The 24,301-nt window shown below is 45.0% G+C and overlaps 1 protein-coding gene across 2 annotated transcripts in view; it reads left to right on the forward strand.

Annotated features, from left to right (window-relative positions):
• LOC147030504 (THAP domain-containing protein 2-like) overlaps nt 1-24,301 on the forward strand; it is a 344,307-nt gene that overhangs the window by 121,982 nt on the left and 198,024 nt on the right. Inside the window, exon 1 of one of the 2 annotated variants that reach the window (XM_085874628.1) lies at nt 23,888-24,144. The exons of the other annotated variant lie outside the window; for it this stretch is intronic. Coding sequence (XP_085730754.1) covers nt 23,967-24,144 — 178 coding nt within the window. The 5' untranslated portion in view covers nt 23,888-23,966. Of the gene's footprint in view, nt 1-23,887; nt 24,145-24,301 lie in introns of those variants that run through there. 2 annotated transcript variants of the gene reach the window in all.

Raw genomic sequence — 24,301 nt, forward strand, 5'->3', positions numbered from 1 at the left:
AATACTTTAAGCCAGTCATCTTGCTTAAAGAATAAATGAGACATTGTTAAAAGAAGCAAACACAAAAGTGTTTTGCATCAGTCACTGCCTGGTCACAGACAGGAACACGCTAGCCTAACATCAGAGGTGAAAAGGCTTCCATCGACCACGCAAAATCAAATATCATAAAACACGAGTTTCCTGGCTAACCATACACAACTACAACAAAGCCATATCTTTGAAAAGAAAAGGCAAAGAATTGTGCTAACCATGCAGGGTTTAAAAGGAATAGAAATGAAAGTCAACTCCAAAGGCCCACTTTCAGGTGTAGGCCTTTACAGGGTTTCAGTTAGGAGTAGCTTTCAAGCAAAAGTTGGTGTGAAAATGGAGTGTTGTGCTCTGTAATGTCTAATTATGGAAGGGAAGATCGAATAAACTTGTCTCTTTGGTCTTCTGCTGGGTCAGCTGTTGAGATCTTTTATTTATATTTTCCTTCAACTCTGTCGTTGGTATTTGTGTGTGTGTGTGTGTGTGTGTGTGTGTGTGTGTGTGTGTGTGTGTGTGTGTGTGTGTGTGTGTGTGTGTGTGTGTGTCTGTCTCTGTTTGTCTGTTACTTTTGTCCTGCAACATCCGGATCCATTCTTCTACTCACTCTTCCATGAGCCTCGACTTTTTTTTCTCCAAAAAAATCCATTTTTGAAACCAAGGATGTCCAATGCATAGCTATGCTTTGATGGCAGGGTCAGAGGCTGCAAGCACTTTGACCTTTTCTGCATCTCAGGCTGATGCAACAAATCCACCTTTCCCATTTATGCAAGTAATGAAAGCTTCCGGTGTGGCAAAGATACTGGTACCAAAGTTGGAAATCATTCCATACCTCCTGTCTTGAAAATGGCATTGTAATCTCTTTTTACAGATTGCAAGGAACATTCTTCAAAACACCTTACACTTTTGTGAGTTTAAGAATGTATTTTTGTCATTCGAAGCAGAGTTCGATGCACAAAGACACAATGGCCAAGACAGGTCCTAAATCTCACATACAAAGTACATATATTCATCAGCAAAGAGACATATCCTGAAATTGATTAAACCACAATCTGCTCCCCATTTCCCTCCAATCACATCTGCACATTGAACCTGCTAACGGCATTTTTACTGAGGCTAGTACACCTGCTCCCGAGGGGAGCAACAGGAAGGGCCATCTTATTATCCTTTCTGGGGTATATCGATTACAGTAGATCTACAGTCATATCTGTTAGTCTGTGGGAATGTGATAAACATATTGTTACGAATTCGCGCCCGCCGGCGTGCGAGCAGCCGCGTACCTCTAATGGCAGCGGCATCGCCCACCGGACAGACAATTCAGTCGTGACCCTCCTGGAACTATCACCAGGAACCAGTCACGGGTGGGGGTTTAACCTCACCACAGCCCAGTCCACATTCTACCCGCGCGAAATAGGGTGAATCGCCGAATGTCGATATACCTAAGTACTCGCGCAGGTAACCTACTGAGGGGCTGCACCGCGCCCCAGATCGGCTTAGGACACGAACCGCTTAAGCGGTCCGTTCCGTTCTAAAGCGATAACCGAGCGAGTATTATCGCCGACTTCGACGGATCCGATCCTCCTTACCGGGTGTTTAAAACCCAACTAATTATTCCACGATGCAAGATGGCATTTTCAACGGGGAAAAGACGCAACGAACTGGGAACATTCAAACAAAGCACATTTATTACAAGCACACGTATATACAGCCAAGGCAGTCATGCAATATTCAGGCGAGAAGCAAAAGCAATACAACCGAATATGATTATAATCTACAGTCACTTATACAGTCGTTACTTAACAGGACACAGTGCCACAGCATGCATAGAAAAACAAAAGGAAAGACCTCCCCATAGGCAGGGAGGTAGACAGGGTCCGGGGACCTTTATAACGCAGGACCTGGAGGACCGAACGGGTCCCGCGAGACCGTGGCCGGTTACCTGCACCCTCAAGGTGCCTCTGTGGTCGGCGAGTCGCGATGTCCCGCTCCCTCGACTGTCGGCGTGGTCGCTCCTGGTTCCGGGCCTCCCACGTGGCCGGGAAGCTCTCTCCGGTGCTCCTCGTCCGGACGCGCAGGTCCACCACACAGCTGGCACTGCTGCGCCTTCCATCCGCGTCTCCCAGCAACAGGTCGCTCACAGGACCACGAGCGCAGGAACCAAGCGAGGAAGAAGAAGAGGAATTGGACCACCGGGGAGACAGGGCAGGAGAGACGCATGAACCACGGAGAGAGGGTGAGCCTCGCGTGCGGTCCGCCCTTTATAGCGTGGGGCTCCGCCCTTCGCCCCACCCCGTTTTCGGCTCCACCTTCCTTCGAGAAGCTTCTCGAAAAGGAGCGTGCCCTCACTCCGACCACCTCACTCCGTGCATCCACCAATCGGAAGCGAGCTGCCCTGCCCCCTTCCCTTCACACCAGCCTCGGAGAAAAAAGGCGGTAAAACCCGTGCGTCATCGCAGTTCTTTCCTTGGCGCCTTTGTTTGACGTTCTCGGACAGTTTCCGACGCGGAAACCGTCGTAGCCTGTTCCGTGGAGGATGGCATTTGGAAGCGGACGTAGTGGCGAAGATGGTGGTGGTTGTTGTGATGGTTATTGTAGCGTGGTTGGCGTTGTGGCGTAGTTGGTGGCGGTTGTTTGTGTGGAGGTTTGTTGCGTGCTTGGCGCTGTGGCGTACTTGGTGGCGTTTGTTGTTTGCCTGGTTCAAAATAACGATAGATAAAGAAAAACGGCTATCTCAAAGGGTCGCAGCCCGGTGATCACGAATAAACCCCTCTAAACAACGGTGGGGAAAGCTATCTGAACACTCGCTTACCGGCACAGCTAATCTGAGGAACCTTTATGGTGTTCTGCGAATTTCCACAGCCGTAACAATATAATGCCTCAAGAAAGTCGGATTTCCTCCCTTTCAGTTGAGTGTTAAACAGCAGTAGTGACTGTTTAAAAGCGTAATCATACATGTTTGTGGTTTATAATATTTTTTTTATTTCCGGTAGGGGTGCACCACAAAATTCCACGATAAGCTATTTATACGTATTAACATGGCATTTGTACTAGGAGAAAAATCCCCTTGGGGAGAGGGGATATTATTAGTCTCAATATTGTTTTGTAATAACATTAATATTATGCTTTTATCATGAGCGTTGATTTTTGTGATTAGAAGCAGCCTTGGAAAAACGCCATGATAAGCTATCTATACGCCTTAAAACGGATTTCGCCCAAGGCAAAAAACCTCCTTGGGGAGTCGGGCAAATGAAGTCGCCACAACCTCCATCACGTGACACTTTGTTTTCTTCTCAAGTTTGGTTGAGATTGGATAAGTAACGACCGAATGTATCGCGATCAGATGAACAGACAGACAGACAAACAGACACCAAATTGCATATTTTAGTATGATGAACTCAGGTGACCTGGCCAAAATAACATACATTCTAGTTTTGAAAAGCAACAGGTAGTCACTACAAATATTTATCTATGACAACAAGACTAGAGTTTAGGACGAGCAAGTAATAAACAGTCCTAAAGAAATCAACAACTCGATGAAAACCAAACATGCCATGCATTCAAAACTGCAATAACAGCATAAACCATAAACTGAAACCAGAGACCCAGCAACATGAGCAACACCAAAGAGAACAAGTACAATGCTTTCACTGATTTGAGAAGGGTTTACAAAACATAAATCCACAGGTCAGTGAAACGCCTAACCATCACCATGCACTCTGTGAACCTAAAAGATCTGCAATAACGATCTGGCCAGAGTTTATTTGTGCTTATTGAGAAATTTGTTGTCATATACTGTACTGTAGATAATGAAGTAATACTGTAAAGGACCATTCATTTATTACGTACACAAATCTGGCAGAATTTTTACTTCCAAATAAATGCCTCTTCCGTTTCGTCCCCTTGCTCCGTATTCACTATCCTCTTCCCCAATGACCCTACTCTCTTTTTCCTCCAACAATTACAAACACCTTTTGCAAAGGTGAAAAGTATGTGTGTATGTATGTTTATGTTTGTGCAGTATGTACTGTATATAGTATTTTTATCCCCCGCCGCGTGGCGGAAGGGGGATATTGTTGTCACCCGGGTCATCCGTCCGTCCGTCCGGCTGTCCGTCCGTCCGGCTGTCCGTCTGTCCGTCCGTCCGGCTAGCTGGGCGTCAACATTTATTCAATGGCGGGGGATTCCCCATCTCTGATGGGTATATTTTTTAATTATTATTACTATTATTATAATTACTTATTTATTTTTATCCCCCGCCGTGTGGCGGAAGGGGGATATTGTTGTCATCCGGGTCGTCCGTCCGTCCGGCTGTCCGTCCATCTGTCCGTCCGGCTGGCTGGGCGTAAACATTTATTTCAATGGCAGGGGATTCCCCATCGCTGATGGTTATATTTTTAAATTATTATTACTATTATTATAATTCATTATTTATTTATTTTGTTTTTAATAATTATTACTATTATTATAATTATTTATTTATTTATTTTGCACTCACTGTCGACTTTATATTTCTCTCGCCGAAATAAAAATCAGTACAAAATGAACACTTATTGAGGTCATTGAAACTTAAGGAGCTCGATGCTTATACCGCAAATGCACCTGCTTCGATCTAGTCTCAAGGATGGGTAGCCATCACAAAGTGCTTACAAACTAAAGTTCAGCGTTCTCACCATATTTCTGCATGAAGCAAGAGAACAGAACAAACTTTTGTGCAATTCACCTCAAAAGAGAATATTGAAGTATTTGACGAGCTTGCATTTTATGCATGCAATGATTAAACAAAGTGCTGTTGTATGTTATTACTATGGCTACCCTATTTTTGAAATAATTTTCCTTGATAATATGGGTGACAATTCAAAAAGTTTTGCAATTAAATCTCCAGTTAAAAGTGTTGCGCTGTAAGCTAATGCATCACAGTGATGCAATTGGCAATATTTCAGGCATGCCATTTAATTTCTGTTGTCGTATTGTATGTAGAATTATAAAATTCTTATATATCTGTGTGAGAGAATGGAATTAATTATACATATGACCTCCTTTTGAGAGGAAATGCTTTCAACACACGGTGACTTCAGTTTCACATCCATGAAGTTACCTTCAGTATTTGTTATAGAATTTAAAGCAACTTACACTAACTGTGATCTTCATCTCTTTCATCATTAAAAATTTAAATGAATAAATTGGGCATACTCTAAATCACACGGAATGAAACATTTTTAATGACAGTGCCAAAAGAAAGAATGAAATATTTAAAGAACTAAATTTTGAAGACCTCAACGTTATTGGTAGACCCTTAATTTTGATGATGTCAGCAATCTTGTGACTGTTAATGACTGAATCGTCCATCCTTGAAGCCCTGCCTGGTTGCATTATGCTTGCTAACTGCATGATTCTGTTAAAAATTTTAAGAAAGGCTTGGCTTCCATTTGTTGTGCTTTTGCTCTTGTTCGCAATGGCAGTTGGTCTAAAAGTCTTTCACTCCCGATTTCTCCTGTTGGCACCAACTAATGCTATCAAAAATGAGTGACTCATTTGATGGTATCAAATACACTATTCCATGGTGTTCTTGAGCAAGTCCTTGAAATTTTTCTTCTGTCTCCATTTCATTTATCTCTCGGCAATTTGCTGAACATCATTTGCTTGTGGACGCAATTTTCATTCATCCAGCAGATATGGCCTGCCAATTACGTCTCTTCCCTCAAGACCAGCTCTCCCAAGAGCCTTTATAATATCCCGTCTGCAGTTCCCTGACCAGGGTGAAAACTGCACTCCGATTCTGGAAGAATATCCGCTGATACTGAGCCCAACAAACAAAAAATGCAAGAGCATCTTGGATAGAATCTTGCCTGCTGAGAAGGCAAAGTCAAGAAAGTTTTTGGGCAGCTACACATCCAGAGCAGGAGTCTGTTGGCAATGTAGCTTGCAGGGATTCAATGTCTTTCACAGATTGCAACTCAGCCAAAAGTTGCATTTTAACACACACACACACACACACACACACACACACACACACACACACACACACACACACACACACACACACACACACACACACACACACCAGCAGGCATAATGGGACTATGGTTTGAGTGGTAAAAAATAAGTTGGCTCCACAAGGCTGATAACCACACCAACGTTCATACAATATGATGATATTTTCAGTGCCATAACATCAATCCTTAAAAGTCATAGCATTTTCATTTAAAACTTAATCTGCTTCGTGTTAGGTGGAGACTGCAACATGTTCATTCAAGGGAACATTGCATGTGACATCCAGATACCAGCAATTTCCCTATTTTCCCAAGATGTTTCATTAGAAAGTGCATGTTGATTTAAACTTGGCTGGTTTTGAACCCAATGACCCGCCATTGTCTGTCCTTCCTTTGCAGTGAGCTACCTTCTTTGACCACATGGCTGCAACTACTGTACAAGCATTTTTTTCCTTGTTCACAAAAATAAAACAAATAGTCATTAAGCAAAGACTGGGTGGATGCTGCAAATCCGTTTTGGTGGAATTTAACTTCTTTATGTAATCAGATGATGCCGTTAGTTTTCCAGAGATATTAACCTTTTCCAAATGTTTTACTTTTCCTCAATTGTGGAATAATTACATAAATTCATTGGGACCATACTCTGTGCAGAGACTCAGTGCTGCTGCAGCAGTCTCCTGGGCTATTGGGCTCAATCCTGGACAGGTCACCACTCCAACACAGGATACTCAAATGGCTCAATCATCCCAGCAAGCTGGTACTCACTTTGCCGATCTCAGAAGGATGACAGGCTGAGTCAACCACACCTGGGATTAATTCAACAGTAAAGCAGGATTTGATTTGAACTCAGGACCCTCAGATCCCAAGCCCACCACCCTAAACATTAAGCTCACACCAAGCATATTACAAACACATAATTTCCGTTATGAGTGTAATTTACACTAACTATATAATGTGGAGTTCTTTTTATTACTGGTGGCATTTTAGTATGACTTCGTAAAGAGCAATTATCTCACAAAAAAAAAATGTAGCTCTCATATGAGCCTCGACATTATATACAAAAAAAAGATTGTAGTTGGAAATATTCATATTGAAAAATGAAGGTACAACCAACTCATGTAGCGGCCCAGCAAGCAAGCTCAGGTCTGATGTTTCGACCACAACGTGGTCTTCATCCAGGAGTGTGAATGAATTGTCTTTTTCCTTCCTTTTTTAACTGCTCCAAATATTTTTTCAGTGAGCAAGCTGGATTTTTGGTTTTGACAATCCAATAGAAATATAATAATTCTCCTGCGACAAACTCATGTTTCCGATGTTTAAAATCCAGATACTTAATAGTAGAGCCTTCACTCAGATGTGTACCCACAACCTCTTGGAATGGCAGTCCATGGTTGGAGTCACGAGGGGAACATTTGGCTGGTGTTAGTCTGTGTCGGTGAATAAGTCAAACATATTTATCATCTCAAGGTTGACAAAGGTATGTAATGCTTCCCACTGTGGGAAGCAAAGTAATGCTGACGTTTCGTAACTCATCATTACTATGCTTCACATAGCGGTTAACATATCTTCGTCAACCTTCAGTTGATTCGGCTGAGGCTGAACAAAGCGAGGTCAAGGCTGTTTATTCCTGATACATGAAACACCCTGCAACCCATGCCTGCAGAAATCAGACTTTTGGGAATGCTGGCCGCATTTTCCATCCAATCATCATGTAACTTTGTTTAAAAAAAACAAACTTATAGATGGGTAGGCACTCCTATGTTGAAAGTTTGTGTTGATTGCTCAAGCGGTTGAGGGGAAACGAATTTAAAAGTAAATAAAGGTGAAAAGGTGAGGACAGAAGAAAAAACAAGTGAGTAAAGTGGAACGTTGGCCGAAGCCGACGCTCCACAACATGGTCAGGAATGGTTGTGGGCGCCTATTACTAGTAAACATATCATGTCTCACCATTCGGAAACTGTACCAAGGAAATCAGAAAGCAATCAGAAGTGATCATGCAATTCCCAGTAACAGAACCACTACTCTCAGTTACTCATCACATTATCATTGCAAAAAGAGACACCTACATAGGACCTGTGATGGACCATCTTAATGCACTTACTTTGTACTTACTGGTGTTAGTACAGGTAGTACTTTTTCTTGTATGTTGAAACAAATATTCATCATTTGGAGGGTTTTCCATAATCCATAGGTTCACCATAAGGCCAAAAAAAAAAAATGTTGCATTGGCGTAACCCGCCCGACCCTAAAAATTCCGCCGACCCTACGTTTTTTTTTTGTTTTTTTGCTATCGAAAAATTTTGCCGACCCTATTTTATTGCTTTCATTGTTTTCAAGTTTTATTTTATCGTTTTCAAGTATCTTGTTGATTGCGATCGCGATCGCAAAAACCCGGAAGTGTTTCGGACAGAACCCGCCGACAAAAAGGGTGGTACTCGAGCCGGGGGAGATTTTGGGAGGGATTTATTAGGAAAAAAAAAAAAAAAAAAAAGATCCCGACCGACCTACCCTATTTTTCAGTGACCCGTTACGCCAATGCAACATTTTTTTTTTTTTTGGCCTAAGCTTCAGATCTGATCGTACCTCAGCAAGCATCGGATACCTAACTGGACAGCTAATACTTATCAGTTATCACCAAGAGAATTTCTTCCTTATTGATTGGTTACCTCTGCCACCTTAGGTAGCCAGAGGTTATGTTTTCACCCCTGTCTGTCAGTGTGATTAGCTGTCTGTGAGCAGGATATCTCAAAAAGTAATGGACTGATTCGGACGAAACTTGCTGGACAGGTTGAGTGTGTGATAACGACGAATTGATTCAATTTTCGTGAAGATATGGATCTGGACACGAGAAGTGTTTAATTTTTTTTTTAATTGATTTTTCACATTGAGAGATGGGCCAAAAGCGATATAGATATATACAATGTATATATATATATATATATATGTATATATATTTTTTTATATATATTTTATATATAATGATATTTCAAAAAGTTGTGGACGGATTATGACAAAACTAGGTGGATGAGTTGAGTAGGTGACAATAACAAGCCAATTAGATTTTGGTTCAGATCCACATGCAGATCCGGCCTATCAGTGGAATAATAAAAACAAACTGTTTAGCCTGGTGGAGGTATGCGCTCCACCATGTGCCGTTCTAATTATATACAGTAGTCTACCTTGGTGCTGGGCTGACAGTATGGCCGAGAGGTACGCAAACTTGCCTCTAAGCTGTCTAAACCAAGGTTTTAATCCTGACCCTGCGATAAACTGTCATCCTGGTGTTTCACAGGCAGGGTGATTCATCCCTTGGATGGACTTTAAACGGGTGTCCAGTCAGCCGGCAGTAGTTGGTGGACGTTAGAGTTCCCCAACGGTGTCCTTCACGCAGAGTAGGCGAGTTAATGCCGCACCCTTGCCAAATTCCAAATGTCTGCCGTGCCCTCCGCTAATGAAGTTTCCCCTCAGCCTTGTGCTGCATATGAAAAAAAAGAAGTACCATGGTGCTTCCAAGATGAGAAAACATCAAACATTGTGAGATGTGTCAAGCCAGGTGACTCCATCGCCAATGGCCTAACTTGGACACAAGTGGCAGATAGTACTCCACAATGGTGAAACACATGTGTCTCCACGTCCTGCTTTCTGCACCTGATTATTTCAGCTATCTTTCAGCCTATGTCTCTATAATTTATCTTCCTCTTCAACCCGTATTCTTGAGCAAAGATGACTGAGGCAACTGTGTGTGAGCATTACAAGGCTTTACCAACACGTTTAGGCTGAGAAAATGAAGTACCAGATTATCCAAAAACACATCCCTCATTAGGCTATTGATTTTCTGCTCTCCAGTGCAAAGCTAAGTAATTGTTATTAGGCATACAGTGTGAGGAAATGGGACAAACATGACCCAGCCACTTTAATTGGTTGCTGATAGATACAACAAGCAGGCTGACAGGATAACTTAGAGGTGGCGTGCTCATCTTTGAGCTGTCGTTTGGGTTCGACGCCTGGCCTTAGTGCAAACTGTCACCTGGTGATTTGCAGGCACGATGTTCCATCACTGAGTATAGAGAGGACCTTAAGCCGGTTCCACCACTGGCTGTCCCTTGTTTGTATATATATATATATATATATATATATATATATATATATATATATATATATATATATATATATATATATATATATATATAATTCAGCAGTACCATTCGAGAAGAGAATATCATTGCTTGCTGGCAAAGTAGCCAATTTCTAAATTTCTGCCCTGGTTGAACTGAGGGCTGATTCAGCCATCAGTGTATCCAGGGTGGACAGGAGGGACATGAGGGTCATCCAAAAGGGTAAGGCCATGGTATCCCTGAGGTAGCATTATGACATCATATTGTCTGTGAGATAGAATTATTTTGCCTTGACTTAGGGTCATTTCACAGTCAACTATCTTCGTGCAGGCACACCATGTCAATCTGTCAGACATTGAATATTTTATTGACAGATTTCCGTGGTTGTAAAGCCGGTGATTGGCCCTTGTTTTATGATCTGATGCGCCCATTTAAATAAGGTGTTTCTATGTTTGCTAACAGGCATGGAGGTTGGGGTGGGGAAGGGGGGGGGGGGAGATTATGTTCATTAATTAATTTTCAATTTGCCACCATTCCCTCCTCCCCTTTCTGTATTTATTAAAGCTTGCAGATAGACTCGAATTGAGATCATATTTGGTGTTACATGTTATATGTCAATTGCATGTCTAGTGTAAGGGCCTCTATCGGATTTGTGCCCAATCGGTTTGGATTTGTGGAATATATTGTTGTGGTTACCAAATTCGCAAACCACCATTCAGGTCCCTTAGGTGAGATATCTCGGTAAGTATATGTGTAGTTAGGCCCAAACCCGTTGTCTAGTGGGAATACATGTCATTTATGCGTGCTGCGACTCTTCAGGATAGCCGTTTTTCTTTTACTATCTTTATTTTGGACCAATCGCCATTGTTACCACCACCAACCACAACATCAACCACCCACCGCGGCGCCGCTTCACGTCACACCTCGCAACCGTCGCATCGCCACCGTTCTTGCGCCGCTTGTGGGTACCGGTGTTGGACTCGTGCAGGGCGCGCGCCGAACAGCGTGTACAAAACCACGGATTTTCAGCTCCAAAAACGGATCAAAAACGACACACGCCCACTTTTGTGCCGTCCAATCGGTGAGCGAGGGGCGATTTGGCCCCGCCTCCAGGGCGTTGGAGGGCGGTCGCTATATGCAAATTTATGGATCAAAATGCATTCACGCCCACTTTTTCTCGGGCCAATGGGGAGCGAGGTGAAAGGTCGAAGGCAGGGGGTCAAAGATGAGAGAGCGAAGCCACGGGGCTTATATAAGCGACCGCGTTCGTCAGTCAAGTAGAGTTAAGACTTCGCAGTCGGTGGAGTTGGGAAGAAGAAGCAAGAAGGAGTTGGTCGTCGTCGTGTGCGTTGGAGTCGGAGCGAAGGGGACGGAGCTGTGGAGAGGCGGCGAGGGCAGACGAGGGGGTGCTCGCGTCGTGCCGGGAGCTGCACACCTGGGAGGCCGACGGCGCCACCTGGTCGAGGTGGAGACGCTCGTCGCGGGACTCGAGGCTGAGTAGAAATCCTCCTTTCCCCCGAGCATCAGCAACCCCCTCCTGTTTCCCCCCGCGCTGAGATAGTGCGACCAGGGGGGCCCCTTTCCCACCCCCTACCAGACACTGTCCGCGAGGCCCGCGGAGTTGAGGCACCATCGCCGCTCCGCGTCTCATCACCAGACGGGTAGGCCCGACCCGGTCTCGGCCTCAGGCCCGCCTCATCCTTGAGGGTGTTCTTTTCATTTGTTTTGGGAATGTGTGTTGTCGGCGCCGTCTGTGAAGTAGAATTGTATAAGTGTTGCCGTGTGCTCGCGTAGTCGGTATTAGCTCTGCATTGTGTTTCTTTTCCTTCTATGTGCTTTTGGTGGAATTGCATTGTGTTTCTTTCCTTTTCTATGTGCTTTTGGTGGAATTGAATATGTGTGCTTTCCGTTCATCGCGAATAAATGTGCTTTGTGTTGAACTGTTTCCCGCTTCGCTTCGTCTTTTCCTCTATTGAATCCCCATCTTGCTTCACGTAAAGGGTTGGTAGTGGGCTGAATACGCCCGATAATTAATCGAACCGTTGAGGCCGACGATAACACCGCTCGGTTATCCCGATAGTACGGAACGCGTCGCTTAAGTGGCCCGTGTCCGAAGTCGACCTGCGGCGAGGTGCGATCGCCCGGTCTACCCTCCGTGTGGGTACTTAGGTAGGTCGAATTTGGCGAGCAACCCTATCCCACGCGGGGGCTGATTGGCTCGATCGCGGTGAGACCGAAAGGTCCACCCGTGACTGGTTCCCGGCGTTAGTCCGAGAGGGTCACGACTGGATTGTCCGTCCGGTGGGGGACGTGCCGCGATTCGAGTTACGTGGCCGTCAGCACGCCGGCGGGCGAGAATCTGTAACAATATTTACTTATTTGTCTCTTTTTATTTATTATGAGTTTCATTAAATCATTGCATTTATAATTATAATAATCAGCTGTTGTGAAAGTACATTCTTTCCCGCCATTGTGGTACTTTAAACAGAGACAAAAGAATGTGGATTAAATTTATATGCATGTAATTCACGCCTCTACTGTTTCGAGCATCTCGTTTTAACTCAAATGGTTGGAATGCTTGAGGTTAGTGGTGTGAGTTGAGAGGACCGGATGTCTCACTCACACTGGCTTCAGCTGCACACTCCGATGGAGTAAGAATCTGGCCCGTATTAATTATTATCAGTTATGTAAATGTTCACAACTGGTAGTGTGAGCAATGTTTAACCTCCTTTGCTCCCCTCCCCTCCACCAGTGGTAATAACCAGAGAGTTGGTGTCCAAGCCACCCAATGCTCGCCCGTTTATACATTTATCGTTTTTAAAATACTAGTCTAATAATATTTTTTATAAAGCATTGCAGTGAAGTCTGATCCAAATAATTTTAAAGCAATACATGTATTTGTATATTGTAATCAGTAAAAAATAGTGTTGTAGATAAAAACATGAGAAAGGAAATAACTTACACCAAAAACTTTAACATTTTCATGCTCACGCTCACGCTCACGCCGGGGGTATCGCTACAGCTCTCTGTTCTTCGAACAGGCGAGCAAAAAACCACTAAGGATAGAAAGTTCCTGACTTTGCAAAAGGATTAATCGAAAGATGGCAAATAAGACTTAAAGTCCCCCAAGATGTGTCTGACTCCCAAGTATCTCTCCCTCGTTACTCCCTCCTCCAGTTTGACAGACCTGAGCCTCGTCCTGGTGGAGGAGTTGCTCTCTTCATCAAAGACTCCATTCCTCACTCTCCATGCACTGCTCTCACTCCCCCACACCCCCAGGAAAACCTCTGGCTACGGCTTCCCCTCCACTCCCACCTCATGTTTATATGTGTACTGTACCGTCCACCTAACAGTGATGACTCAATTTACACCTCACTGTCCGAAAACATGGACCAACTTCTATCTTCTCATCCAAACTCTCTCTTCCTCTTATCTGGTGACTTCAATTGTTATCATGCCAGTTGGCTAGGTGTGGGTACCTCTCTCACCTGTCATGGCACCTCAGCAAAAGCTTTCTGCGACTCATTGGGACTGACTCAATCGGTCAACTTCCCGACCCGGATCTCAACCAATGGTACTCCATCTCTTCTGGATCTGATTTTGACAAATTTCCCTGACAATATCTGCTACTCTTCCCTCGCTCCAATCGGTTCTTCTGACCACGTCCTTGTCAAAGTGGACATCTCTCTGGCTATTATCAGAGAACCACCTCACCGCCGTCAAGTCTGGCATTTCACTCAAGCCGACTGGCAGGGTCTCCAAGCAGCCATCAAACTTATAGACTGGTCTCCTATCGCTACTTTCTCCAACATCAACTCATCCTGGGAATTCTTTCAAAGAAACTTGCACTCCCTCATGCACAGATTTATCCCCTCTCGTGTTCAGTTGTCTTACCCTTCCTCCCGCCCTTGGTTTACTGAAGCTTGTGGTGAGGCAGTTGTCCTGAAACAACTTGCCTTTGCCTCATGGAAAGCAAACCCAACTGAGGGCAATCCCAGTTCCTTCTATAAAGCTCGGAACAAGTGTGTATCTACCCTCAGGAGAGCCAGAAAACAACATCTTTCTCATCTCAAGTCTGAACTCTCAAACCTCTCTCCCTCCTCAAAATCCTGGTGGCGTCTAATCAAATCTGTTTCTGGTGTATGTTCCCCCTCCATCCTCTCCCTTACCTCAAATGGCCGCACTGCTGATACCGCACGTGAAAAAGCTAAATGCCTAAACTCGGTGTTTGCAGCTAAATCTTGTGTCCCAAACCCATCGCTTTCTCTACCCACCTTACCCAGTCGCACCCAACTGTCCCTGGATTCTGTGTCTTTTTCTCCTGACAAGGTGGAGAGCTTGCTGTCAAACCTCGACTCAGATTCTGCAACTGGTCCAGACGGCATCAGCCCACGTGTCCTCAAAGCCTGCTCTTCTGCTCTTGCTCACCCTCTCTCTGTTCTATTCACCCTCTCATTTGCTCAAGGTCATCTGCCATCTGCTTGGAAATCAGCAAACATTACTGCCCTGCATAAAAAGGTGCAATAACAGATCCCTGCAACTACAGACCAATCAGCCTTCTCCCAATCATCAGCAAGATTATGGAATCCATCATCGCTTCAGACATGAAATCCTTCCTCTTCTCCAATAGCTTGATTTCCGATCATTAATTTGGTTTCAGACCAGGTCACTCTACCCTGGATATGCTGCTTCTGTTCTCCCAACAATTGATGGAGGTCCTCAATGCCAGACAGGAAATCCGAGCCGTATCCCTGGACATATCACGTTCTTTTGACACAGCCTGGCACCCTGGACTACTCACCAAACTCTCTTCCCATGGTATCCAAGGCCATCTCCACTCATGGCTCGCAGACTTCCTCTCCTGTTGCAGTCAACGTTTGGCCCAAAATTGAGTTCTTTCATCATCCCCTCTTCCTGTCCAGGCTGGAGTTCCTCAAGGTAGCGTTCTGGGCCCTGCTCTTTTTCTGGTTTTCATCAATGATCTCTCTGACTCTCTGGAAAATCCTCTATATCTCTTTGCTGATGACTCCACCCTCTGCCGTACCATCGGTCATCCCTCAGACCGGCAAGCAGCAGCTTCTTCGCTCACTGCAGATTTGGATAAAATCACAAACTGGTCCAACACGTGGAACATGTCTTTCAATCCGGACAAATCTCACACTCTCACTATGTCTCTTCGAAAGGACCGTTTAGAACCCCCCCCCCCCCCTTATCCACTTTCTCAACAATCCTCTGGAAGAAGTCCTTTCTTTCAAGCTTCTGGGTCTCACTATCTGCCATGTCCTTTCCTGAGAAAGCCACATTTCAAACCTCGCCTCCAAAGTCAGTCGCCGACTGGGAATCCTCCATTGTGCAAAGTCTTTCCTCGGCCCTCTTGAGCTCCTGACCACTTACAAAGCTTTTGTCCGTAGACTGATGGAGTACTGCTCTCCCCTCTGGGCTGGTGCTCCTGCCTCCCACCTTTCTCTGCTTCACGCTGTGGAAACCAAGGCATTTCGGATCATCGGCATCTCCCGCAATGAGACTGAGTCTTTGGGCGTCTCACTCGATCACCGCAGGTTGGTCAGTCGTCTTTCTGTCTTCTACCGTCTCCTCTCCAGCCTTGCCCCCCCCCCCCCGCTCTCTCTGCGATTTGTCCCCACCACATTTCTTCAGGGCGCTCAAGGTCAGCCAACAACCCCCTTCTGGTAAAACTACCAAAATCACTGCTCACTGCTCACCTTCACTCTTTCATTCCTCTTTTTTCCCGCCTTTGGAATATACTCCCTCACTCTATTCTTTCCCATTCTTCCTTCCAGGCATTCAAAGCAGCTGTTCACCACCACCTGTTATCATCCCCCATCCAAATCCTCGATCTTTTCTACCCCCGATAATCCACCCAAGCCCACCTCCTTCAAATTCCATGCTTTCCTTCCTGAAAGTCCCTGTAATGTCCATCTTCTATTCCCCATGTTCCCCATCCCATCCCTCTCCCTTCCACAGATCTCCGAATGTGTCTGTTCCCCACTGTTTTGTCCCTCCCACTCCCATCCCTCTTGTCTCATGCCCCCTTGATGTGTGTTGTGTGTTAGCTCTCATACGAGCCTCGACAAGGTATCCAAAAAAATAAAGTCAAATAAGTAACAAAAGATAAACTGTGTGAACAATGGTAAAGGCCTTTCTGTGCATTGTCCTCCTTAGAAGCGTATAACTCAAAGAAAGATGATGGAAAGAACATATTGACAATGGAAGGGATGCAAGGTATCCAGATAAATAAGGTTTGTGAAAGTTATAAAAGATCACAGGTCCATGTGGGAGATGAAGTTAACCACCAATAAAGTAAAGAATGTGAATGGCTGGACGGAAGGTGATTTGAGAGGTTGGATAAAACTTTAAACGGCATTTAAACTACTGTATCACTGTTTGTAGTTTTTTCAAGGGCAGAGGAGTAGTTCATCAATGTAATCTCATGGCAGAAAATTAAATTAATGGTGAAATTTGTTTTTTACCCAATACCCCCACCCCAACCCTTATGTTTCATATCCACCTTCCCTCCTCTCATACTCCCCTTATCCCCACCCCTACACTTCTCTCGTCTGCCTTTTCTTGCCTCTTATCCTTCTATTCTCAATTTTACTTATCCCTGGGTTAGCACCCCACCCCACCTCTCCCCCAACACACACACACACACACACACACACACACACACACACACACACACACACACACACACACACACACACACACACACACACACACACACACACACACACACACACACACACACAGACTTCAGCATTTTGCATCTGAATTCCATGTACTCCAATGTTTGGTAAAATTTTCTATTGTGCCAGAAAATGGAATTTTCTTCATTTCATCAAGTTGACATTTTAAAAGATGCATAAAAATTGTGGTCTATGTTGACACATTATGTGCGCACAATCAAACAGATAGACAAACAGATAGACAAACAGACAGACAAACGGACCCATATGCAATACCCAGGGTTAGATTTAGGGGCAGGCGACCCAGGCAATTGCCTGGGGCACCAGGCTCGGGGGGCCGCATGCTGCTGGGCTTGGGGTGTGCCTGCCACTAAGATATAACAAGTCATAACAAGAAATTTGATACAGGAGGAGGTCATTCGACCCATTATGTCTGCACTACACCACACCAAATTAACTAAATCCGTCGAGCTAACGACTTAATTAAATTAGGGGAATGGAGGGAGGAGTGGTGATGAGAAAAGTGTGGCAGGTACAGGGATATCACCAGCGTTAAAAAAAAAATAATTGTATCAGGAGTGAGCGTCGCCAGTTTTAGGGCAAAGAATGCACACCAATCACACATGATCCCATGACAAAACCCTCCTACAAACATCACACAGCACAGATGTACACAATCACCCATGCATGCTCAAGCTACCTCCAAGACCTGCCAGTATCCCTGTACCTGTCTGTCTTCATTGCTTTTAAGTACCTATCTCATTCCCATTTTCTCCTGCTAGTGTGGATCGGCTCACTACGCTTGCCTCTTCACACGACATTACAGAGGTTTACCTTACAGAATTGTTGTGTTGTCATGATTTACTCCAATCATAATATAAACGTTTATTTTGTACAAATTAATTGATTTGTGATGTTACATTTATTTTTAATTTATTTGTAAAAAATTTGTAAAAAAAAGTCCAAGTGGCTGAAAGCTCTAAATGGTCAGGGGTCCAAGCTGTCTAATCTGTCTGAAGGGTGTAAGGGGTCTGAATGGTGTTAAGGTCTCAGGGGTCGAAAGGGATTTGAATGGCTACAAAGGGCTAAAGGGTATAAAAGGTCTAAACGGTGAAGGGATCTAAAAGTGGCAATAGTGTCGAAAGGGTCTTAAGAGGTCTTAATGGGTCCTCTGGGTCTTTTGTGTCCTTAGGATCTTTTGGATCCTTTAGGTCTTTTGGGTCATCTGTGTAGGTGTGTGTACTGCACACAATGTGGATGGCGGTTTGTGGATTCTTATTGTTTAATGGCCACGATTATTCCCACATTATTGTGGGGTTGGCTGTGGGAAGCTTGGCACAAGTCTTTTACGAAGCAGCTGGCCAGGCCTGACGTTTGACGAAGGTTCAGGCAGAAATTTGTAATTTGTTCAGGGCACCGCTGATAGCTCACCAATACTTTGCAAAGGACACCGTGGGGTCATTAAAGTCCACCAACTAATGTTGGCAGACAGGAAGCTAGCTTAACATCCATCCAAGAAATGGCACACATTGATACCGTTGAAACACTGGGATGACGGGATGACACCAGGATGACAGCTGGGTCTTCTTCTTCTTGCGTATGGCAGCTTAGCTGTCGGGGTAGCTATAATTTCTTGGAAGCGCGACTATGTCGCTTATGCAGTGCCCCTCTACCAGTACACACTGGTACTCATTTCGCCGACCTCAGAAGAATGACAGGCTGAGCCAACCCCCTGGTGTATTAATTCAGCAGCCAACGGGGCTTGAACTCAGGACCCGAGGAGACAGCTGGGTTATTCTAACCCAGACTAGACAGCTTCGATGAGAGTGTACATAACCCGAGGCCATCCTGCCACCCCCGTGGTAATAATATCATCATTATGCCATTATTATTGGATGGAATTGACCAATTACTTTGTGGTTAGAATAATTTTGATGAAAAAAAACAGCCTGGATGAGATAAATGCTGAAATAAGGATTTGGAGGAAGATGTATCAACAACCTAAGGTATGCTGATGATACAACTCTGTTGGCAGAAAGTAAAGAGCACTTGATGAAACTGCTGCAGACGGTGAAGAAGGAAAGTGAAAAGGCTGGTCTTTATTTACACCTCAAAAATATTAAAACCTTGTCAAATGACAAGATGAACGTGTTCAGAGGGGGTGTTTTCCATTACCAAGTGGCTCGCTTGATTTGAAGCACTTAAGCAAGCACTCCAACGAAACAGTTGATGAGTAATGGCTGACTTGGCAAGTAATAGCAAGCTGATTGGTAATGGAACATATACCCATATTGAATGGGGTAATGGCTGCAACCAAGCGGTCTCTACCAGCACTTCGGAAAGCAGTGAAGGGTAGGGATGTTTGGAGACATCTGATTATGAATGTCACCAGAAATCGGCTACGACTTAACGGAACTGGACAACTGGTTATAAAAGTAACCATAAGTGTGTGGACCAGCGACTGTTAGCCGATACACCGACCATGTACAAGTACGTCAAATTTTCTCCAAATTTCCCTTTGGCGAGTATTAAACAACACTAACGAGCCTTAGAAATATGGTTATGCATCAAATAAAGGTCACAATTGGGCCATAAGGGTGTCATTAGTAATATCACACTTGAAACCATGGCCAGCAGAAATCACAAATAAGGCCTCAAGATGGGTTATAAACAATCCACACACAGTCCACATATAATCTGATCATGGCTTGAAATATTGAACAGGCAATGGAATTCATCATTCATGCATAAAGACTCATGTCAGCAGCTTTGTCAGCTGAAGATCATTGCTGCTTATCTAGAGGCCCAGCAAGTCGAGACAGCTGTGATCCGTTCAGCCGAGGGGAACGTGATAAGGATAGAATGCTTTATTCACGTCGAGTTTCCTCCAAACTTCTTCCAGTTTAAAAGTGACTGTTTAAAAATGTAACTGTACATTGGACAGAATTGACTGAAACGTTTGTGGTTACAATAATCTTTACATGCATTTCGATAAATTGGACATCATCAAAGCTTTTTTGATTTGCACTCCTCAGGATAAAAGTGCAAGCAGATAAAAAAGAAGCACCAAACTCTCATTTATAAAGTTACAATTTGATGTTCTCAACGTTGATTGGTTGAGAGAAAGAAAAGGGTGAGACTACCTCATTGGTGGAACCACAGAGCATCATGAATAATAATTAGGCGGAGATGATTTACCGAAGTACTGGTGGAAACATAATGCTCATGAGCTGTTAGGGTTAGTTGAGGGGATGGGGGGATGGTGGTGTAATTTTGATGATGACTCAAAGTTGGCTGTGGTACAGTTATCACACAGTCAAGCCATCATATTCAAAATAGATATTGTTGTGGTTGAGGAAATTCGCAAACCACCATTCAGGTCCCATAGGTGAGATATCTCTGTAAGTATATGTGTAGTTAGCCCAAACCCGTTGTTTAGAGGGAATAAATGTCATTCATTCGGGCTGCGACCCTTTAAGATAACCGTTTTTCTGTTCTATCTTTATTTTGAACCAACCACGTCTCAACCGCCATCACACAACAACCACCAACCGCAACGCCGCTTCACAACAACAACAACGCCAACAGCCACGACCTTTACCGTCACATCTCGCTCTCGCAACCATCGCATCACCGCCATTCCAAGCGTCACTGTGGCCAGGGACCACCACTTTAGACCCTCCACCGCCTTCACCTCTCCTTCTGCCGCCATTCCTGCACTGCTTGCGGGCACCGATCCTGGACTCGTACAGGGCACGCGCCGAGCAGCGGGTGCAAAAAGCGGCCTTTCCGGGGAAGACGGATCACCAATGAATCACGCCCACTTCTGTTCCGTCCTATCAGCGAGCGTGGGGCGATTTGGCCCCGCCTCTAGGCGCGTCGGAGTAGAATTGATATCGTATGCAAATTCGAGGATCAGGAATGATTCACGCCCACTTTTCCTCCGTCCAATGGAGGAGCGTGGCTCCGCCCCCGAGCTGATCCTGATCCAAAAATCTGCATATGGTTTCTCCTGTCGCACTATAAAGCGCCGAGCCTGGAGCAAAACGGGGGAGTTGGAGAGCTGTGGCAGCGACAGAGAGAAGAGTTTCTGTTTCGGGCTCGGGCGCGTTGTGGCAGCGGCGAAGCGTGGCAGCAGCAGCGGAGCAGCCAAGACGGGGTTCGGAGTCTGTCGGGGAGCTGCGGAGAGGGGAGGCCGGGAACGCGGTCGAGGTCGCAGTGGAGTCGCTCGTCGCGGGACCCAACCAAGCCAGATATCCTCTTTCCCCCCGAGCATCAACAACCCCCCCCTGTTTCCCCCCACGCTGAGATAGTGTGAGAAGGGGGCCCCGTTCCCACCCCATTCCAGGCAGTGCCAGCGAGGCCCGCGGAGTCGGGGCGCCGCCGCCATTTTGCGGCTCATCACCAGACGGGTAGGCTCGACGCGGTCTCGGCCCCAGGCCCGTCTACCCCCTTGTCGTTGAGGGTGGCCCCTTTTTCTTTTGCTTTGGAGTATACGTGTTGTCGGCGCCGTCTGTGAAGTAAAACTGTGTAAGTGTTGCCGTGTGCTCGCGTAGTCGGTAGTAGATCTGCATTGTGTCTCTTTTGTTGCATTTGCTTTTTGTGCAGAATTGTTGTGTTACTTTTACATTTGCTTTTGGTGCATAATTGTTGTAATTGTATATGTGTGCTTTCCGTTTGCCGCGGAATAAATGTGCCTTAGGTTGAACTGTTTTTCCCGTTTCGCTTCGTCTTTTCTTTCATTGAATCTCCATCTTACTTCACGTAAAGGGTTGGTCGTGGGCTAAGTACGCCCGATAATTAATCGGAACCGTCGAGGTTGACGATAACACTGCTCGGTTATCCCGATAGTACAGAACGGGTCGCCTAAAGTGGCCCGTGTCCGAAGTCGACCTGCGGCGAGGTGCGATCGCCCGGTCTACCCTCCGTGTGGGTACTTAGGTAGGTCGAATTTGGCGAACAACCCTATCCCACGCGGGGGGCCGATTGGCACGATCGTGGTGAGGCCTAAAGGCCCACCCGTGACTAGTTCCCGGCGTTAGTCCGAGAGGGTCACGACGGAATTGTCCGTCCGGTGGGCGACGTGCCGCGATTCGAGTTACGTGGCCGCTCGCACGCCGGCGGGCGCGAATTCGCAACAATATAAAGTTCGGACAAATTATTTCTGTCCACAAAGAATGGGATTGGTTGACCTGATGAATGTGGCCTCCATTGCATGAAGATGAGCTAAACTGTGTCATCTACTCATGATTTTAAACCAGCCAATAAAGTATTGTTCTGCACACTGAGGATTATTCAGTAAATGGAAACCAATTGCAGAGGCAGAGGGAATAGTTGTCGTACTGTGTACATTCTTACAAGCCCGAGTTGGTTGTCTCTGTTCGGTTGACTGACCACGTCTGATCCCCAAAGGGACTGATCCCCAAAGGGACGTGTTGCTCTATACGATCCTTCAATCTCAAAGACATGCGGCCCACGTACCGAGCATCACACTGGCAGTGAAATTCGTAAATAATCTTCCTTATATGAGAGGCGGGCCAAGACAAAGATGTTTTCCTCTCGGCCCCATCTTGGCAAACATCTTTGTAGGTTACTGTGAAAAACGTGCCTTTGCAAATCCACATCCCAGAGTTCAACCCCCTTACATCTATTATCAGTACGTGGATGACATATTTGTTGTCTTTGAGTCAACCTCAACATGTAAAGTCTTCTTGGCAGACCTGAAGTCTCTCCATCCATCCCGAGAGTTCACGTTAGAGAAGGAACGCTCCGGCGTATTTCCCTTCTTGGACGTCTGAGTCGAGAAATTGGCCGACGCTTATAAAACCACAGTCTACCGCAAGTCTACTTTTACCGGTCAGCATACTAGGTGGAACTCTTTCTGTTCCTCGAGATACAAAATTGTATTGATTGGTATCTTGGTCAATGGAGCAAAAGAGATCTACCCCACAGATAAACTCCATGCTGAAATTGAGACCATCAAGCCGATTCTTCTTGATCATGGGTATCCTGAACAGATCATCAATAAATATATAAATACAAATTCCTGAACCCACCAAAGAATCCTATAATCGGACACAGTAAATGTCCTGCATACCTCCGTCGACCTTGGAAAGGCAAAGTGTCTCAACGGTTTGAAAACCAGATCAAGCAGACAGTGTCCCATTCTTACTATGCCATTCAACCATGAGTGATTTCATGACCCGCCGGTTGCTTCCATCAGTCCAAAAGGATCTTCTACCCGCCTCTCATAAAAGTAAGATTTTTTTTTACGAATTTCAGTGCCAGTGTGATGCTCGGTACGTGGGACGCACATCTTTGAGATTGAAGGATCGTATTGAGCAACACGTCCCTTTGGGGATCAGACGTGGTCAGTCAACCGAACAGAGACAACCGACTCGGGCTTGTTAAAATGTACACAGTACGACAACTATTCCCTGTGCCTCTGCATTTGGTTGCCATTTCATGAATAATCCTCAGTGTGCAAAGCAATACCGTATTGGTTAGTTTAAAATCATGAGTAGAGGATGCAGTTTAGCTCATCTTCATGCAATGGAGGCCACGTTCATCAGGTCAACCAATCCTATTCTTTGCAGACAGAAATCATTTGTCCGAACTTTATATCTATTCTGACTATGATGGCTTGACTTTGTGACAACTGTACCACAGTCAACTTTGAATCATCATGAAAACCACACCCCCTCCCTCCCCCCGACTTGCCCTCAGCTAATTAGCATTATGTTTCTACTAATTTGGTGATTAATTTCTGCCTAATCATGATGGTTCATTTCCATCTACTCATTATTCATGATGTTCCACCAATTCGGTAATCCCGTCCTTTCTTTCTCTCAACCAATCAATGTTGAGGACATTACATTGTAACTTTATAAATGGGCGTTTCGTGCTTCTTCTTCATCTGCTTGCGGTTTTATCCCGAGGAGTGAAAGTTGAAAAGCTTTGATAATTTATAAAAAAAAATTGTATAGGCCTTATTCAGATGACGTCACCAGTCACGTGACTGTGGCAGCTCCGCCATATTGAGTGGTAAGAAAGTATTACCGCGTCCAAAACAACCGAGTCCCCACTTCAACTACACCGTTATTTCCAAGCAAGCGATTTTTTTTTTTCTGCAAATGGGTAACAGTCGTTGTGCCCCGGGATGTACTCAGCGATATACTAAAGGCTCTGGAGTGCGGTTTTACCGCTTTCCCGCCGAAGTCGACCGACGACATCTTTGGATATCGGTTCTGAGAAGAGAAAAATGGCGGCCTGGCGAACCTGACTGGTTGTGTGGCCTTCGTTTTGTCTCCGGTATGTAACTAATTTCTGGTGCGTTATTTCAGTAGTTGGTATTGAATAGCTGGTGGTTATAAAATATTGTCTGATTTGTATCATTAAAATGCATTGTATCCCTTGTTTTATTGACAGAATGAGATAGGCTAGATCGCCTTTCTAACAGCTGTCGAAC

Source organism: Eptatretus burgeri, chromosome 3, assembly GCF_056783735.1.
Source record: "Eptatretus burgeri isolate ZD-2024b chromosome 3, Ebu_testis_v1, whole genome shotgun sequence".
NCBI lineage: Eukaryota > Metazoa > Chordata > Myxini > Myxiniformes > Myxinidae > Eptatretus > Eptatretus burgeri.